At 47.4% G+C, this 18,084-nt stretch overlaps 1 protein-coding gene across 1 annotated transcript; it reads right to left on the bottom strand.

Annotated features, from left to right (window-relative positions):
- Positions 1-5,256: 5,256 nt before the first annotated feature.
- NTN5 (netrin 5) lies at positions 5,257-15,855 on the bottom strand. The gene is made up of 6 exons (XM_030197774.1): positions 14,862-15,855; positions 12,129-12,317; positions 11,822-11,971; positions 11,327-11,377; positions 11,088-11,168; positions 5,257-5,641 (listed from the first exon to the last, which is right to left on the bottom strand). Exons 1-6 carry the CDS (start codon positions 15,853-15,855, stop codon positions 5,313-5,315), a joined length of 1,794 nt encoding a protein of 597 aa, XP_030053634.1. The 3' UTR covers positions 5,257-5,312.
- Positions 15,856-18,084: the final 2,229 nt, after the last annotated feature.

Below are 18,084 nucleotides of genomic sequence, written 5' to 3'. Positions count from 1 at the left end.
TCAGTGGAAGCTTTTTAAAGTATGGGTTTGGAACTCCCCCTACTGGTCATTCCATGGAACTTGACCCTTCATTATAGCTGTGCGCTAATGCTTTCTGCACAGCTTACTAATGCGAAAGAATCGCTAAAGTTTTGGTCACCAATGCAGCAGCCACATAGCATGTACATAGACTTGTGTGTTTAAATGGAGAGTGCCTCAGATGCGTGCGTACACGGACCTGCGCCAGTGCCGTACCGAGGACCATGCGAGCCCCGCAGAGATCATATAGGTAGGACTGCAAATATTCCTCTGGTCTCTCTCGAGGGCAACGTGGGCGGGACAGTGGGGATAACGTGGGCAAATCGCGCAGGGCACTAGGATTCCGGTCGGTATCATTGCACACAAACTGGCTACTGGAGTTGAATGTACACACATATGCCTCTCAATCAAAAGCGACAGCCTGTGCTCCCCCATAGACAGGGCTGGTCTTAGACAGGAGCGGTTGCATAGGGCCTCACGCTCCTAGGGGCCCCGCATATCTGGCACGTCTGTCCTCCTGTCTCGGAACAGCTCCCTGCTCTGTACCTTAATGTGTATCCACATTTCAGTAGAGAGCATCAGGCAGCGGCAGCGATTTTCATATCCTGTCAGCTGCTGAGTCCAGAGCCTCCTCGCGGCTGCGTCCCACCCCCTGATGATGTCACTTCCTGCTTCCACAAGGGCGGGATGCAGCAGTGAGAGAGGGCTCTGGGCTTGGCAACTGACAGGATATGAAAATGGCTGCCGCTCTCTACTGAAACGTGGTGGATGCACATCAAGGTATGGGGGTGAGGTGGGGTTCTGAGAGCTCTAAACCTCCTTTTAAACTGATAAATTATGGCTTATGGTGGCAGGCGTGGGTGGGCACGGACAAGGGTCCAACTGAACTGGTCTGCACAGGGCCCCGCAATTGCTAAGATCGGCCCTACCCATAGACCAATAAAACAGCTCTTCTGGCTGCTTGTGCTCCCCCCATTGACCAAAAGACGAGCTTTCCCAGCTGCCTGTGCTCATTTCTACAGTAGGGAGAGATGCAGCCACAGGCGAATTTAAGAGAGACTAAAAAGCAACATGGCCAGCAGAGGGCAGCAGTTTCTCACTTATAAGTATAAGGTGGCTCCGAGCCCATGGGCACTTACGAGCCACAGGACTATGCCAACCCAGGCTGGTGACTAGTTTGCTTAAACCCTGGCTCTGTATACCTGAGGACAGAGGGCGATGCTACAGAGAAATAAGAAATGGGATGTGAGGAGAGACTGCTACGAACGCATTCTTAGATTTAATCCAATATCCATGTATATATTGCATGGTGAAAACCGCATCCTAGCCTGGCATTTCACCACCTCTCAGCTGCAGGGCTGCAGGAAGGCAGAGGAGTAATCTGAGATCACACTCTCACCTCTGGTTCCAAAACAGTGTTCTGTCCGTGGCGAGGGATTATCAGCAGAGAGAAATGTATTTACATAAGTACATAAGTATTGCCATATTGGGACAAACCAAAGGTCCCTCAGGCCCAGCATCCTGTTTCCAACAGTGGCCAATCCAGGTCACAAGTACCTGGCAAGATCCCAAAAAGTACAAAACATTTTATGCTGCTTATCCCAGAAATAGTGGATTTTCCCCAAGTCCATTTAATAATGGTCCATGGACTTTTCCTTTAGGAAGCCGGCCAACCCTTTTTTAAACTCTGCTAAGCTAACCGCCTTTACCTCATTTTGTGGCAATTAATTCCAGAGTTTAATTACACGTTGAGTGAAGAAAAAGTTTCTACGATTTGTTTTAAATTTACTACTTTGTAGCTTCATCGCATGCCCCCTAGTCCTAGTATTTTTGGAAAGCGTAAACAGACGCTTCACGTCTACCCATTCCACTCCACTCCACTCATTATTTAAAGGGGTTGGTTGGAGCCGAACATCAAAATACACATACCCCTCCAAGGAAAGTAACCCTATTGTGGCTAATCACGTCAAAGAACCCAACCTTCCACCCTCCCCCAGGAATTAAAGCCCCTTTATCCTTTCTCTCAGAAGCAGGTCATACACTAATCCCATTATACCATATGTAGAGCAAAGGCATTCATTGGTGGGGGGAACAGGGGGTTGGGGGTTTAGAGGAACCACTCTGGATCCACATCTCCTTATCTGTAATGTGGTAATGAGATATTCTTTCTAAAGGGGCCAATGCCCCCTCCTCCTCCTGAGCAGAGCACAGATGCCAATTTCACGGCCAGGGAGGGGGTCATGGCCCAAGATTAGGCACGGTCAGCAGAAACAAGGCAGGGGTCACCTCAGAACATATGTTCCGGAGGAGCTGCTCCCCCTCCCCCCAAGCCTGTGTCCCTCGTTCTTCCCCCCCCCCCCCCCCCCAGCTGTAACCATGTCAATCAGCACTTGCCTCCATTTCCACGGGGGAAGGGGAAAGCAGAGGACTAGCTCATGGGTCTGAGGTGCCAATGGCAAACCGATAAGCTTGTGCTGCCCCCTCCCACTGAGCTGCCCTATCCCACTGAGACCGAATAACTGGGCAATAATGATCCCATGAAAATCACCCTTCTTGGAGAAACAGATAATTGAACGTTATGAGGTCGACATTCGGCCGGCAGTGCTCGGTTTTGCCTGAGCCATGGTCTGGGCTTCGGAATTGAGTTTCTGGGTTTGCAAAGCCTGCGGTGGAGTCGGCGCTTGGCCGGTTAAGTGCTGACTCCAGCCCAGGAACTTCCCCCTCCTCCCCCCATCGCCGATTTTGCATTAGGCAGTAACTAGTAGTTTTCAGCTGCATTAACCGATTAAAAGCCACGAAAATGACCGGCTCGTCCCGAACAAGTGATTTCACTGGCCAGGAGCCATTTCTGGCCAGTTAAATTGCTTTGAATGTTGACTCCTAAGCTTTTAAACATCACCGTTCACTGCAGTGACTCTTTACCTCGATGTGAACACAGAAGAACAAAATCTTTGCAAGATGAAACCCACAAAGAGCACAGTGAAGATGACTCGAAGAAAGGGTCTTAAGACGATGTGTAAACAGTTCAATTTATTGATGTCCAAATCAATGAAATAACTCCAATGAGACTCAACACGACTGTGTTTCGGCCAATCGGCCTGCCTCAGGAGTCTATATTCTTTTACTATAATCTTGTTCATAGCTCTTGTACTTATCAATAAATTGGACAGTTTACACATCGTCTTAAGACCCTTTCGTCGAGTCATCTTCGCTACTCTTTACCTGCCATCCGCACCCCCACCCCAAAACACACTCACCAGCTTAGCGTTAATATTCAGCGTGAGATAGCCAGTTAGCGCTAGGATTCATTGGCTGAGCGGCTAAAGTTTAGCGGCTAGATGGATTTGCATAAATAGCAGGGGTCTATCTTTAGCTGGTATAACTTAGCTGATGAATATCAGCTTAACCGGCTTGTGTGTATAGCGGCCAAAAACCCCGGAAATTCAACGCTGGACATGACCCACCTTTGAATTTCCAGGTTCGCTGCCAGCCAAGGGAGGCAGGCCTGGCAAACTCCTGCAGTCTGTATATCAGCCCTTCCGTGTTCCCAGTGGATAAGCCAGACCAGAGAGAAACACCGCTTTTATGTCCCCAGTAGAGAATGACACGGGGACGTTTGTTCCCATCCCCATGGGTTCTAGCTCTGGCCCCGCCCCATCCCCGCAGGTTCTGACCTCAGCTACAGCAGCCTTGAACACTTATGATTTTATATTTAAATCTTATTAAAGTATCAAAAAGGAAAATATGCTGCGCAACTGTTGTGTATAAATTACAAATAGAAAACATTAATAACAATGAGCAGCTACAATAACACCCCCCTACCCTTCCAACCCCAACAATAGCTGATTTCTACTACCCCAAGGAAGCCTAATCCACCCTGTTAAAATGTACAGGGGTACAAAACACAACCCATTCTGTATGCCCTAGTGGGGGAGAAATATGCCCTGTTGCCAGTTGTGGCCAGCATGTTAGCTTGTTTCTCCAAAAACATCAAAATGTTGTCTGCATCACTTAAACATAAATAACAGTCCAGTTCATTAAAAGGCTTCAAAGTAGCCTTTCCCCATCCATGCCCTGTCCCCGTGGGATCCCCGCGGGCTATGTCCCCGTTCTCGTCCCTACAGTTACCGGGGGTTCCCTTCCCTGTGTCATTCTCTAGTCTCCAATAGGGATCCTGATATATCCAGGAAAAGTTACAGGACCCTGAAGATCCGAGTGAAGAGACATAAGACCCCCCCTGTTTATAAAGTCACTTTGATCAGTTCTGGAAATAAATAAATATCACTCTGTTCTGATCTGTGGATCAAAACGCTGTAGTGTGCTATTCCTGTGGGAACACTAGGGTCTGACACCCATCCGCTGGACATTTAAAGCCCTAGAAAGGGCATGGAGAGGCTCCTGGCTGTTTAAGTCGCTTGTCTGTGACCAGCATGAATATTGGGCAGGACTTAACCGGTTAATGCCTGAGCTAAGACCGGCTAACTTCTGGGAACTTATGCAGTTAATATCGCCCAGACTAAAACCTTGTCTCTGTGGCTCATTGGTAAAATCCAGATAAGACGTGTGAATGGAGAATAATCAGATTAGAATTAGGAGAGACCAGCCTAGTCCAAGAAGGTGAAAATATAAGTGTAATTTAATTCTTAATTTGTATCTTCTACTCATTGCATCAGGCCACCTTTTCATTAGCACAATTTCAACGCCTTGTGCTTCTATCCCCAAACTGCACCATTCCCCCAAAATATTTCTTGGAAACCAGCAGAAAAGAAACTTGTCTGTGCCCAAGGGTGCAATCCCCGCCCCTCCTGCACTGATTTAGTTCAACATCTGACACTGGCAGGCAAGAGGCGTCCCTGAAACCTGGTGGCTGTGCTTATGGGTGGCACATGGAGGGAGGGAGGAGCAAGGGAAACTCAAATATTACAGGAAACTGGAAAGATCATTAAAACAGCTCATTAATACTCCAATACCCTGCTAATGAGGGAGTAATGAACATACAGATACAGAGCAGTGGAGGAGAGAAGGTTAAAGCCTGGGAGGGGCACAGAGGATCCTCAGTGGTGGGGGAGTGAGGGGTAAAGCCTGGGAGGGGCACAGAGGATCTTCAGTGGTGGGGGAGTGAGGGGGGTAAAGCCTGGGAGGGGCACAGAGGATCTTCAGTGGTAGAGGAGTGAGGGGTAAAGCCTGAGAGGGGCACAGAGGATCCTCAGCAGTGTTGGGGGGGGGGGGGGCTCCATTTGCCTTTTTAGTATCAGTTTTTTTTTTATCTGACTGGCACACAGAAGTTGATATCCTCAGGCATCCTTACACTTCCCCCGCCGGTGCTGCTGCTGGAATCGGCGCAGTTTATATGCCCAAGCGTCTCGCCATGGCAGCGCCAGGCTATTTCTGTCCAGCACCAGCCGGGAGGGGTCTGGCGACTGCTCATCATTGGCGATGACCAAGTAGGAGCGTCCCACCTGCAGGCGCAGACAGGCACAGGCCAAATCCTGTTCGGGTACCCAGAGGGGTTGGTCGCCACGCCGGATGGGGACCCTCCGCTGGCGGTACACGGTAGACACGCTGGCTGTAAATTCACACCACTCGCCCGACTTCTCCATGGCCACGATCTGGGCTCGCAGCACTGCCCGAGGATGGGGAGGGGAGAGAAAGAGGACAAAACAAAATTCATGATAATCAGCTGCAGTTCTGATATGGATGCAAAGAGCATTATGATAAATAATATTCAGTCTCAGTTTTCTCCATCTATTAAGATTTTGGGGTATAGTTAGATAATAAATTATCCTTAGAGACACAAATTAAAACGCTTACACAAAGATCATAAGTATTGCCACACTGGGACAGACCAAAGGTCCATCATGCACAGTATCCTGTTTCCAACAGTGGCTAATCCAGGTCACAAATACCTGGCAAGATCCCCAAAACGTACAAAACATTTTATGCTGCTTATCCCAGAAATAGTGGATTTTCCCCCTTTTAATAATGGTCTATGGACTTTTTCTTTAGGAAGCCGTCCAAATCGTTTTTAAACCCCGCTAAGCTAACCGCCTTTACCACATTCTCTGGCAACAAATTCCAGAGTTTAATTACACGTTGAGTGAAGAAACATTTTCTCTGATTCGTTTTAAATTTAGTACATTGTAGTTTCATCATATGCCCCCTAGTCCTAATATTTTTGGAAAGCGTAAACAGATGCTTCACGTCTACCTGTTCCACTCTGCTCATTATTTTATAGTCCTCTAACATATCTTCCCTCAGCCGTCTCTTCTCCAAGCTGAAGAGCCCTAGCCGCTTTAGCCTTTCCTCATAGGGAAGTCGTCCCATCCCCTTTATCATTTTTGCCACCCTTCTCTGCACCTTTTCTAATTCCACGATATCTTTTGTGAGATCGTTCTTCATGTTGCGTAATTTGTCTCGAATTCGGAAATATTTCGATCAAGATCGTTTCCACTTTATCGTCCAGGCTTTGATTTTGAGTTTGCTCGATTATTATAGAGAGATGCGGTAGCCGTGTTAGTCCACTTTTAAAGGTAATCAACAGAAATAAAACAAAATTAAAAAAAATAGAAAAGATAATAAAATAAAATGATACCTTTTTCATTGGACGTAACTTAATACATTTTTTGATTAGCTTTCGAAGGTAGCCCTTCTTTGTCAGAAGAAGGGCTACCTTTGAAAGCTAATAAAAAAGGTATAATAAAAAAGATATCATCTTATTTTCTTTTCCATGTTTTATTTTGTTTTATTTCTATTGATTACCTCGATTATTGTAACATTGTCTATTTGGGAGCTTCCAAACAGATACTGAAAATTTCTCACTACACAGAATGTAGCACTACATTTCATCTTGTCTTTAAAGAAGTCTGACAGTGTATCCCGCTGTTGTGTGAAGCTTCATTGGCTCCCTGTGCAAGCCGGGGTCCTGCTTAAATTTTCTTGTCTTGTGTACAAAATTATTTACTTATTGAACAATCTTGTTTTCACAAATAAATCTAGAGTTACCAGAACGTTAGAATTTCTTTACTTTTCCTTCTGTAAAACAAACATGCGTCAATTTTGAGTTACCGCCTAGCTACCGCGTGGCCCTTGCGGTCTTTTCGTTTTTGATGTGCGTCCACTACACGTGCCGGAAAAGAATTTTATTTTCTGGCGCGTGGGCGGTCATCGGCATTTTATGATTTTAGGCCATTACCGCCCGGTTACCGCGTCAGACCTTACTGCTAGGTCAACGGCTGGCGGTAAGGTCACAGACCCAAAATGGACGTGTGGCAATTGTCATTTTGCCGCAGGTCCATTTTCGGCAGAAATTTTAAAAGGCATTTTTTTTACAGGTGAACTGAAAAATGATTCTGCGCGTGCCCAAAACACGCGTCTACACTACTGCAGGCCTTTTTTCAGCGCATCTTAGTAAAAGGACCCTCTCGATTAATAAAAACTCTCTTTTCATATCAAGTGGTTCGCTTGGACAAGGCTATTAAAGATCTTTTGGTGTCCAAAATCTCCTATAACCTGTTTTGTAAACAGATGAAAAAACTTATTTAAAACATTTGTGTTAAATCTTGCCGAATAAAATTCGTAGTTTAGGGAAATCTAGTCTTTAGATCATATTTTGTTATTCCTGGAAATGTTCCGTCTTCTTTAATGTGTGATCCGCATTGAACCAAAAGCTATATGGCGGAATATAAATTTATTGTTAATGACGGATAGAAGATCCTTTGGGATACAAGGGGGCTTAGGCTGGAGGCGCTGATCCAGACTGTTTTTTAAGGAGAGTTAGCAAATCCCTGCAGGCTGGGAGTGGAGAAGCTTCAGTGACCTGTAGTGAAGTGGTAAAACTCTCCAAAACTCGCAACCATCACCTTTTTCTCTCTTCCCCTCCATGTCTTTCTGCCCCTCCCTTCTCCATACCACCCACTTTCTCACTCCCCCTTCCCTTCATCTCTTTATCAGTAGAGGTTAAGCGGCTTAACTTGTTCATAATCCTGTACAAATCCCCCCTCTCCCCACTCCCACAGGGACTCTTGAAAGAGGGATGTCTATGGAGAGAAAGGAGCTGTCTTAATCCCCCACCCCTCATGGATGTGCATCTGAAGGGGGGATCAGGGATGTTTCTGTGTGCTGACGTATGGACCCTGGGTCCTGGTGTGTGTGTGTGGGGGGGGGGGGGAGGATCAGGACTGCCACCCTGGATTCTGGTGGGGGAGGGGAGGGAAATTAGGGCAGCCACCCTGGATTCTGGTGGGGGGAAGGGAAATCAGGGCAGCCACCCTGGCTCCTTGTGTGTGGAGGGGTGGACTCGGCAGCCACCCTGGGTCCTGTGCTTTTATATTATATTGGTTGGGCTTGTCGGGAGGAGGAGGAGGCAGGAGAAAAGGCCCAAATCATTTAAACAGCTGGGGTGAGATGTGGGTGAGGTGTAGAAGTTATAGCCTCCTCTACCACCTCTCTCCCCAGTGCCCTGCAATGGGTTTAACGAATTCTGGCCTGATTTCTATCCCAGGAATTCTGCTTGGTTCCCAGGGGCAAGGGGGGCTTCAGCAAAAGGAATTGCCAGAGGTGTCCCTAAAATCTGTCCAGGTCATCAGTGGACTGGAGATCCAAGCCAGGTCTCCTGTTACCCCATATTGCCCCTCTCACTCACGCACCCACCCAGGCTTTTGCTGCACCTGTGATTCTGGTTTCTTTCAGAGACAGCAGGGTCTTATGGTCTGAACCCAGGAGGGGAATGAACCTGCCAGTACCTCTTCTGTGCCCCCCCCCCCAACCTCAATGATACCACCTCAATGATAAAGCTGAAGTCATAGGTATCCCCTGACCCACCTGGAGTGAGGGGGGGAGATAAGGGGAGCAAAGAGGGAGAGATGAGGACAGAGAGAGAGGAATAGGGACCGAAAAGGAGGGAGAGGAAGAGAGGGGAGGAGAGACAGAGAGTGGAAAGGGGATGGTTGGGATCAGAGGCATAGCCAGACTCAGTATTTTGGATGGGCCCTTCCATGCACACGTGCTCCTCCCCCCCCCCCCCCCCCCCACACACACACACACCACAAATATCTTCCTGAAGATATAAGAACATAAGAGGGCTTTTTTTTCCACCTACCCCACATTTTCACCCTCTCCTCTGCGGCATCCCGGAATCTGCGCTCTTGTTCCTGAACTCCGTCCCTCCCTGATGTCAGTACAGGTGTCCTCTGTGCCTCCACGATTCATTCTCGCTGCTTGCGTCTCTCCCGCAGGTTTCCATCTGCCGTGTCCTGCCCTTGCTGACATCATTACCCGTTTCCTATCTGACAGAACGAAGCAGATGGAAGCCTGCGGGAGAGACGCAAGCACTACTACTACTACTACTACTTAGCATTTCTATAGCGCTACTAGGGTTACGCAGCGCTGTACAAGTTAAAACATGGGGAAGGACAGTCCCTGCTCAAGAGAGCTTACAATCTAAAGGTAACAAACTATGTAGTCAGTGTAGTCAGTGTATCATGAATGGGGAAGGTGGTTAGGCGCCAAAAGCAAGGGAGAAGAGATGGGTTTTGAGTAAGGACTTAAAGATGGGCAGGGAGGGCGCATGGCGTATGGGCTCGGGGAGTCTGTTCCAGGCATATGGTGATGCGAGGCAGAAGGGACGGAGTCTGGAGTTAGCGGTGGTGGAGAAGGGTACAGATAGGAGTGATTTGTCCTGAGAGCGGAGGTTACGGGTGGGGACATAGGGGGAGAGGAGGGTAGAGAGGTAATGGGGGGCTGCAGATTGAGTGCATTTGAAGGTCATTAGGAGAAGCTTGAACTGAATACGGTAGTGAATCGGGAGCCAGTGAAGCGACTTGAGGAGAGGGGTGATATGAGAGTATCGGTTCACGCGGTAGATAAGACGTGCAGCGGAATTTTGGACAGATTGAAGGGGGGATAGGTGGCTAAGCGGGAGACCAGCAAGGAGAAGGTTGCAATAGTCAAGACGAGAGGTAACGAGTGAGTGGACGAGAGTTCGGGTGGTCTGTTCAGAGAGGAATGGGCGGATTTTGCTAATATTATAGAGGAAGAAGCGACAGGTCTTAGCTGTCTGCTGGATGTGGGCAGAGAAGGAGAGGGAGGAGTCGAAAATGACTCCGAGATTGCGGGCTGACGAGACGGGGAGGATGAGGGCGTTGTCAACAGAGACAGAGAGTGGGGGAAGAGGAGAAGAGGGTTTGGGTGGGAAGACAAGGAGCTCAGTCTTTGCCATGTTCAGTTTCAGGTGACGGTTGGACATCCAGGCGGCGATATCTGAGAGGCAGGCCGAGACTTTGGCCTGGGTTTCGACTGTGATGTTGGGAGTGGAGAGGTAGAGCTGAGTGTCATCGGCATAGAGATGGTACTGGAAACCATGTGATGAGATCAGTGAGCCCAGGGAAGAGGTGTATATTGAGAAAAGAAGCGGTCCAAGGACAGATCCTTGGGGAACTCCAACAGAGAGCGGGACGGGGGTGGAAGAAGAGCCATTAGAAGATACTCTGAAGGTGCGTTGGGAAAGATACGAGGAGAACCAGGAGAGGACGGGGCCCTGGAATCCAAATGAGGACAGTGTGTCAAGAAGTAAATTATGATTGACGGTGTCGAAGGCGGCAGATGAGGAGGATAAGGATGGAGTAGTGACCTTTGGATTTGGCAAGGAACAGGTCATTGCAGACTTTGGAGAGAGCTGTTTCTGTTAAGTGTAGTGGGCGAAAGTCGGATTGAAGCGGATCAAGGATGGCCTGAGAGGAGAGGAAATCAAGGCAGCGGCTGTGGACAGAGACGCAAGCAGCGAGAATGAATCGCTGCATGTTTCTTTGGCAGGGGTGCAGAGACCGGAGCGCAGATGCTGGGATGCCATGGAGGAGAGGAGAGAAGAGAGCAATGTGGCACTGCAGCTGGGTGGGCCTGAGCCAAGAATGGGTGGGCCTGTGCCCACCCATAGCTACGCCACTGGTTGGGATGTAAAGGGTCCCAGAGACAGATGTAAAAAGACATGGTGGCATGTATAGAAGCGGTTTCTCCCCACTCCACCCCACCCCCTCAGCTGAAAGGATGGAGGATTAAGGTATGCGTCTGCTTACCGTAGTCCTTGGTGCAGTATTTTCGCAGGTTCATGTGCACCTTCCCACGACTGGGCTTGCAGTAGGTCTGACACTCTGTGCCTGGGAGGGGGGGGGGGGGGTTGGTATAAAGAACAAAATAATCAGCATTGTACAGAAGCACAGAAGAGACAGTCCCCACTCCAGAGAGCTGACACCAACCCCCTAGTCTCTGCCTATGCCCCCCTCCACTTCCAAGCATCACCCTCCCCCCCCCATACCTGTGTTCCACACCAGGGGAGAGTCAGCCGTGGTAGTCACCTCAGGAATCCCTGACAGAGAGACGTACACAGATTAACCCTCACATTATGCATTTCATGAAATATCTGCCCTGAGTCACAAAGCCTCCCAGGGCAGGAGGAGAGGGAAGAGAAAGAGAGATCAGAAAGGGAACCTGGTCTCAGGCAGCTTGGAAACAGGTATGCTCCTGTCCTGAAGGGCTTATGGTTCAGAGACAGAAGGCAGAAAGAGGCATGGGATGGCTGGAACAGATAAGGAAAAAGGTTTTGAGGTGGTGGAGGGGACGACTTCTGGTAGCAAGCATGAGGGATGTGCAGAGATAGAGGAGGGGGTGAGAAAGGGAGAGAGGGGACAAAATGGGGGGGGGGAGATAGGAGAGTGCTGGAGGCAATCTGGGTTTTACCCCCCACCCAGCTCTGGAGGTGCAGAAAGGACCTGGCACTGCTCCAGACACAGGGCAGGTGCCTAAGACTTACGGACACAGGGCATGTAGGCAGATCGGCTCTGCTGGAAGCCCAGGGCACAGCGGTTGCAGGTGAGGCCGGTAACGCCCATTTTACACTGGCACTGCCCCGTGGTCTGGTTACACATGGCACTGATAGCTCCGACCGGGTGACACTGACAAGCTGAGAGGGAAGGAAGAGAAAAAAATGTGATCTGGGTCATTTCATACCTGCCTGCACCCACCCCCCTTTCAAAAGTGGCCCCCAGGATAACTTTCTCCCAGCTTTGCCCCCTAGTGGTATGAATTTCATGCTGCCACTGGCACTTGGCCACACTCACGTCTACAGGCCCTGCGACTGGTGATGGCTTTGCCCGGATCTCGCTTGTACCCCTGCTTGCAGTAATGACAGTGTCGTCCCGCTGTGTTGTGTCTGCAGCCGGTACAGATACCTCCGCTCCTGCGGCCTGACAACACGTATAGTTCCATGCTGAAGCGGCAGCGGTGGGAGTGCAGGTTGCATTCACAGGCTGCCGAGAGAAACAGAGAGAGAAACCTCACCATCTGACCTTCCAAAAGTCACTCAACCTCCCTATGGTCAAACTTAGCCTGTACGATCTTTGCATTAGGGACCGATTGACGTCATACAGAGCTATATACATAAAGGTTGTATCCTCATGGCACACTGAGGGTTTGTAGCACTATTCACCTGCAACCTCACCAGCCTTTAACCCTCTGCAGGCCAACAGTGAGTTTTCCAACCTGTCTTGAAAGAAGACTCAGTCCTAGTGCCTGTATATAAATGCCTGCCTCTGGGAAGCCTACCTTAAGTGCCTGCCCCCTAGGCACCCAACCTAAGTGCCTGCCAGTGTGAGCTGTAACGTTTTGCGGCACATGCATAAAGGAACAAGAAGAAAGAGGCACATGCCAGGGGGTTAGATAGGGATTCCCTTCTTTATCCTTTTATTTAAATCTAGTTAGCTATACATGGATTTTCCTGCCAAAAAAGAACTTAAGACTAGAGTGCACACGCGAGAAGGAGTCGGGGTTTTCCTCTTTTTTAGTTCGTTGAGTTAGTGTAGTAGGTTCCTGCATTGAAGAGTTGACCACTTTCGAGACGGGACAGAGGGCAGCTACCTAAGGTACCTAATGCATGTGGCTGGCGAGTTAGCAAATATAGGTACTACCTCTTCTACACTGTGTGCACACAGACTGAGTAGCAGTAATAAAGTTCCTCATCTGGCATTACAATATAAGTTTGAGCTGTATTGCACAAGTACAGTTTAAACAAGAGTAACAGTGTGTGAAGAGTTGCTTTGACTGTGACCTGTTAACTGAAAATATTGAGATTTATTACTGTGATATCCTTACACTCAAGCGTTTAAATATTTTTGAACACTAGCTGGAATTTTAACATCTATTATCCAGTCATGATAGTTAATGTATTTATTAATTTTATTATCCCATAATAAATAACACATTTTCTCCTTGTTAAATCCCTTGGGGAACCTGTTTGAACCCTGACAGTTTTGTAAGTACAAGTGTAATATACTACTCCACCACTAGGGGATTTACACCAATATCACATTTTCCAAGGCTCTACTACTACTACTACTACTTAACATTTCTAGAGTGCTACTAGGGTTATGCAGTGCTGTACAAATTAACAAATTAACAAATCAGGATGGTCCCTGCTCAGGAGAGCTTACAATCTAAAGTGGCTCCCTGTCTCTTTCACACCACCTTCCCTCTTTCCTTCACTACTACTACTACTATAAATCATTTCTATAGCACTCCATTTCCCCTTCGATTCAGATACAAGATGCTTGGTAAAATTGAAAGAATTTTGCTCAGCACAGGTAGAAATGCAGGACCCTTATGACGAGGGTCAGTGTGTGAACAAAGTGATGGATTTTGCTAAAGTGTAGGGGTTCTGTTTTTCTCACAAGAGTGCAATGGGGTTATAGGTTTAGTGTGATATTTGCAGGGCTGCCATTTCATGGGTTGGATGGTTGCTGTGTGAATCCCAGCAGTTGGTGGTGTTGGCACGTTCGTTCCATGGTGCTGAGTGCGTTTTTTTTTGGAAGGTTTTGTGTGGTGTTTGAGTGCCTGGACATGAAGGGAGTTTGTGACAGAGATAAGGTGAGAATCTGAATCTATTTTTTTGTTTGTGAGATGTGCATCTGTTAATGTGCATTTGATTCATTGGCTCGCCTGATAATATTTAATGCACACTAAATCAATTTAACACAGTTTCTAATATAACAGACATCTGAAGTATGTTAAGACCGCATGCAGCAAAGTGCTTGAAATATCGGTACCTAACGCATGAAGGGAAGATTCTACAGGGCAAAGAGGGGCATAACTACAATTATTGATACACCCCAGTTATTCCCACTTAGCCAAGGAATAAAACTTCACCCAAGGGGGCCCTTGTTATTTTTGTCTGAAATGTTGATTCCATTAGAGCGTAAAGAGAAAGGGTGGGAGGTTGACCACGGATACCAGAGAAATATAGAATATGTATATATAAATATAGAATATGTATATAGAATATACATATTATATATTAATATTATACATAAATATTAAAAATGTATTTTAAAAATATTATTCTAAAATGTATTTAAACAATGTCATGATGAACAATGGCTTTTTATGTATATTCTATATTTCTCTACACATTAGTATATTTTACTGTTAATTTTTTTTTATATATGTAGATTTCCTTGTAAGACTCCTGATGCAACACGTCTGTGTCAAATCTTTTTATCAATAAATGTTTTTACTACCGTGTTTATCTCTCCAGTCTTTGGTATCCGTGGTCAACCTCCCACCCTTTCTCTTTACACTTTTGTGTTTTTTTTCATGGGGCGTTTGAGTTCTCCGCTTAGGCGGATTCTTCTGATTCCATTAGAGCGGTCAGCCAGCTACGCGTCAGGGGAAAAGGCTAATTCAGTCCTGGTTTTTCCACAGCCACTGTCCTATTGTATGCTGAACTGGAGGCAGAACCAGGAGTCGGATCGGCCGGTTCCCAGCTGGATAGTACTGGCAGACCCTAGCCTGGCACTTACCCACACACTCATGTGCATTGCTGGGTGTGGCTCTTTGCCAGGGCCGATCATGATAGAAGGCTTTGCACCGGTCACAGTTGAGTCCAGTGGTGTGGTGCTGGCACTCACAAGTCAAGCCCTCAGGTGTGGCAGCACAGCGAGAGGCGTGGCCATTACATTTGCACCTGCCGCCGACCTGCAGCTCTGACACCCCGTAGAAGGTGGTCTTCCTGCGCATTCCCAATTCCCGTCCGGCATGAAGCCGACTGAACACCACCCGAACATCGGTTGCTGTGACCCAGTCCTGGAGCACAGGGCTATACTCGAAGCGGCGGGCGGAAGGCCTCCCAGCAAGAGGCATAAAAGCCACCAGCCCGCCGGTGAGCGGCTTGAGTCCTGTCTGGTAGTCAGTGCAGCTGGCCTCGTGCTCCATGGCTTTGGTGATGATGGCAGCAGCAGGTAGGCCATAAACCCTCCGGCACTGTGTTGAGTAATACTGGATGGGTGTCCAGGTCCTGCCATGATCCATTGATTTGTACATCACCATGGACTCCGGCCGGGGCGAACAGAAGCGCAGGCTGAGATACACCAGCTCAAATCTCCTCCCCAATGACAAGGTCAAGGTGACATTTTTGGGGAATTTGACCCCAGCGTCTGACTTCCAACAAGTTTGGGCGTCCGCGTCCGTGAGGTAGGCCGAAGGGTAGGAAGTCCGGGCATGGCTCTGGTCACAGATGTGACATCTCTTGGATGTGACGTTGGCAGGGTCCTGATATGAGCAGAGTTTCTGAGGCACTTTGCCACAGGTGCCTGAGGCCTGGACCTCCCGGCCCAGGGCAAGGTCGAAGAATTCTGGAATGCAGTACCGGGGCCGCTGCTTGGCATCGTAGCAGGGGTCCTCTGAGAGTCCGCGCTGGGCGGCAACCAGGTTGGTGTTGCTCTTCCACCTCTGGGGCACCAGGCACAGCTGTAAAATGCAAAGAAAGATGAGGAAACCCTTCAGAACTTGCGGCATGTCAGGGCATGGGGAACATCACCTGTAACAAGAGGGAGAAGAAGGAAAAGTGAGGCTCTGATTACAGGCACACAGCCCTTGTGGAAGAGAAAAGCCAGGTTGAGTTAAGCCTTAATTAGGTGAGCTACTGTTTGGAGATGGTCTTTTGATAAAGGCAGTGGAATGGAATGGTCCGGAAACTATGGCTCAACCAATGTTTTGCCCCTTATGGCACCATCAACAATGGATCCTGGTGGGGTAGAGGGAAGAGGTTGGCTTGTTTGCCACCCCCAAGCAAAAAAGTATTCTGCTGTGATGGGCCCTTCATCGGGTGACGAGACCATCACGCCTAGGAGGTTTGAATGTTCAGTTGCCAGATCCTAGAGTTTTCTCTCTACCCCTCTCCTGTCAGTTTCCTCATGCATGCCTGGTCTCGAAAGTTTGCGGGTGTCTCCAGCTCCCTTTGAATTCTGGTGGCTTGCCACGGCATGCTCTTCCTACCCTCTGTATTGTGTGAGGAGGGTGGTGAGGACAGGGGCACGGAAAGTGAAAACTAGCTGCCCACATTTGGAATCGGGTGTGTACATAGAGCAGGTGTTCTCGACCCAGTCCTCGGGATGCACCCAGGATACCCACAATGAATATGCATGAAATAGATTTGCATACAGTGGAGGTAGTGCATGCAAATGTATCTCATGTATAATCATTGTTTGTAATATACAATGATAGTGCTAGGGTAAAATATTATATAATAGTTGAAGTCGAAGTAACTACCACAATTATAAGAACAACTACTGCAAAATATTTAATCTTTATTATATCACAACATCCCGTCATATAAATTTTAAATTCTTTAAAAAAAAAGTTTTAAATTTTTTTCTTAAAAATATGTTTAAAAATTTTTAAGAATTAAAAATGTATATGAAGGGATGTTGTGATATAATAAAGATTAAATATTTTGCAGTAGTTGTTCTTATAATTGTGAATGCATATTCACTGGAGATATTTTGAGAACCAGAGGACTGGGTTAAGACCCTCTGGTATAGAGGGAGGATGTCCCCGCTTTTTTGGAACCAGAATCCTTGGAGTCTCTATACACAGCCCAGCAGGTTAGGCGTAATCAGAGAGGGTAGCTTTACCTGTACGAGTTCTACCACCTTTCCATGTCCCCAGAGCAGTTTTGTACCACAATCAACATGAGATTCAAGTAAGTTCATCTTTAGCAGACAGCTCTGGGCTGGGGCAGCAGCAGAGCCCTGTGGGATATCCACTCGCCCTAGGACTGTGGTGCTTTATTATCCCATTGCATGTGTGAGAAAGGAGATGTCATCTATTTCTCTCCTCTACCCTTCCCCTCCCTACCGAGCCCATGGGAATAGTCTATCTACAATCACTTTTTAATATATATATGTCAATTTAATAGACGTATAAGCCTTCCTAAATCCCCCATTCACAGATCAGGCACGAAGAGTATTAATCCCATCCCCCCCCCCCCCCCCCCCCCCCCCCCCCCGCAGACAAGGGAAAGAGAAAATGTTGCATTAACCCCTTGGAGTTTGGATGGAAATCAAAGCATCGATAGAGGTTTACACCTATTGACAGCCCAAACATACAGAATACAGATAAACACACAAACTCACTCATAGACAGAGATGTACACTTTGAGAGGGATTCACATGTACGGTGTACCTGCCATCCACTGCCTTGGGTGAATCTCTTCATAAAATTGCTTAATAAATCCCAATAAATAAATAAAATACTGACACACCCTCGGTCATCTATTCAGAAATACACACACATTCACTGGCACTCAGACACAAACCTCCTACTCACAAAGAGACCACACAGACACAAACTCAGTTTGGAGGGCAGCGGATAGTTATTGTGGTGAATCTCTCAGATAAAGGGGTTTGGCATTATGTGTTGAAATTGTCTAACTTCCCACAATGTATTTTCAGACAGCACAAGACCTCAGTTTCCTGCATTCAAACGGGTTGATGCCACATTTTTTTATCATACAAAATTAAAAGGAACAAATCGTCATCCCATCTTTTGTATATGATTTCATCTTTTGCCTTCTTCAAACTTTTTTCTTCCAATCTATTTGAATTTGGGGGGTTGGGGACCTAACAGCCTGGCTTCAGCAAAATAGTTACAGCCAATTCAAAAAAAGTGATAATAGCAGAGTCCTTTTCCTTAAAAACAAAACAAAACCAGAAAGTTAATATTCGACTTAGTCCATTTTTCTTG

This window comes from Microcaecilia unicolor, chromosome 3 (genome assembly GCF_901765095.1).
Source record: "Microcaecilia unicolor chromosome 3, aMicUni1.1, whole genome shotgun sequence".
Lineage (NCBI taxonomy): Eukaryota > Metazoa > Chordata > Amphibia > Gymnophiona > Siphonopidae > Microcaecilia > Microcaecilia unicolor.
The sequence above is the reverse complement of the archived record's forward strand: the minus strand, read 5'-3'. Positions and strand labels throughout refer to the sequence as shown.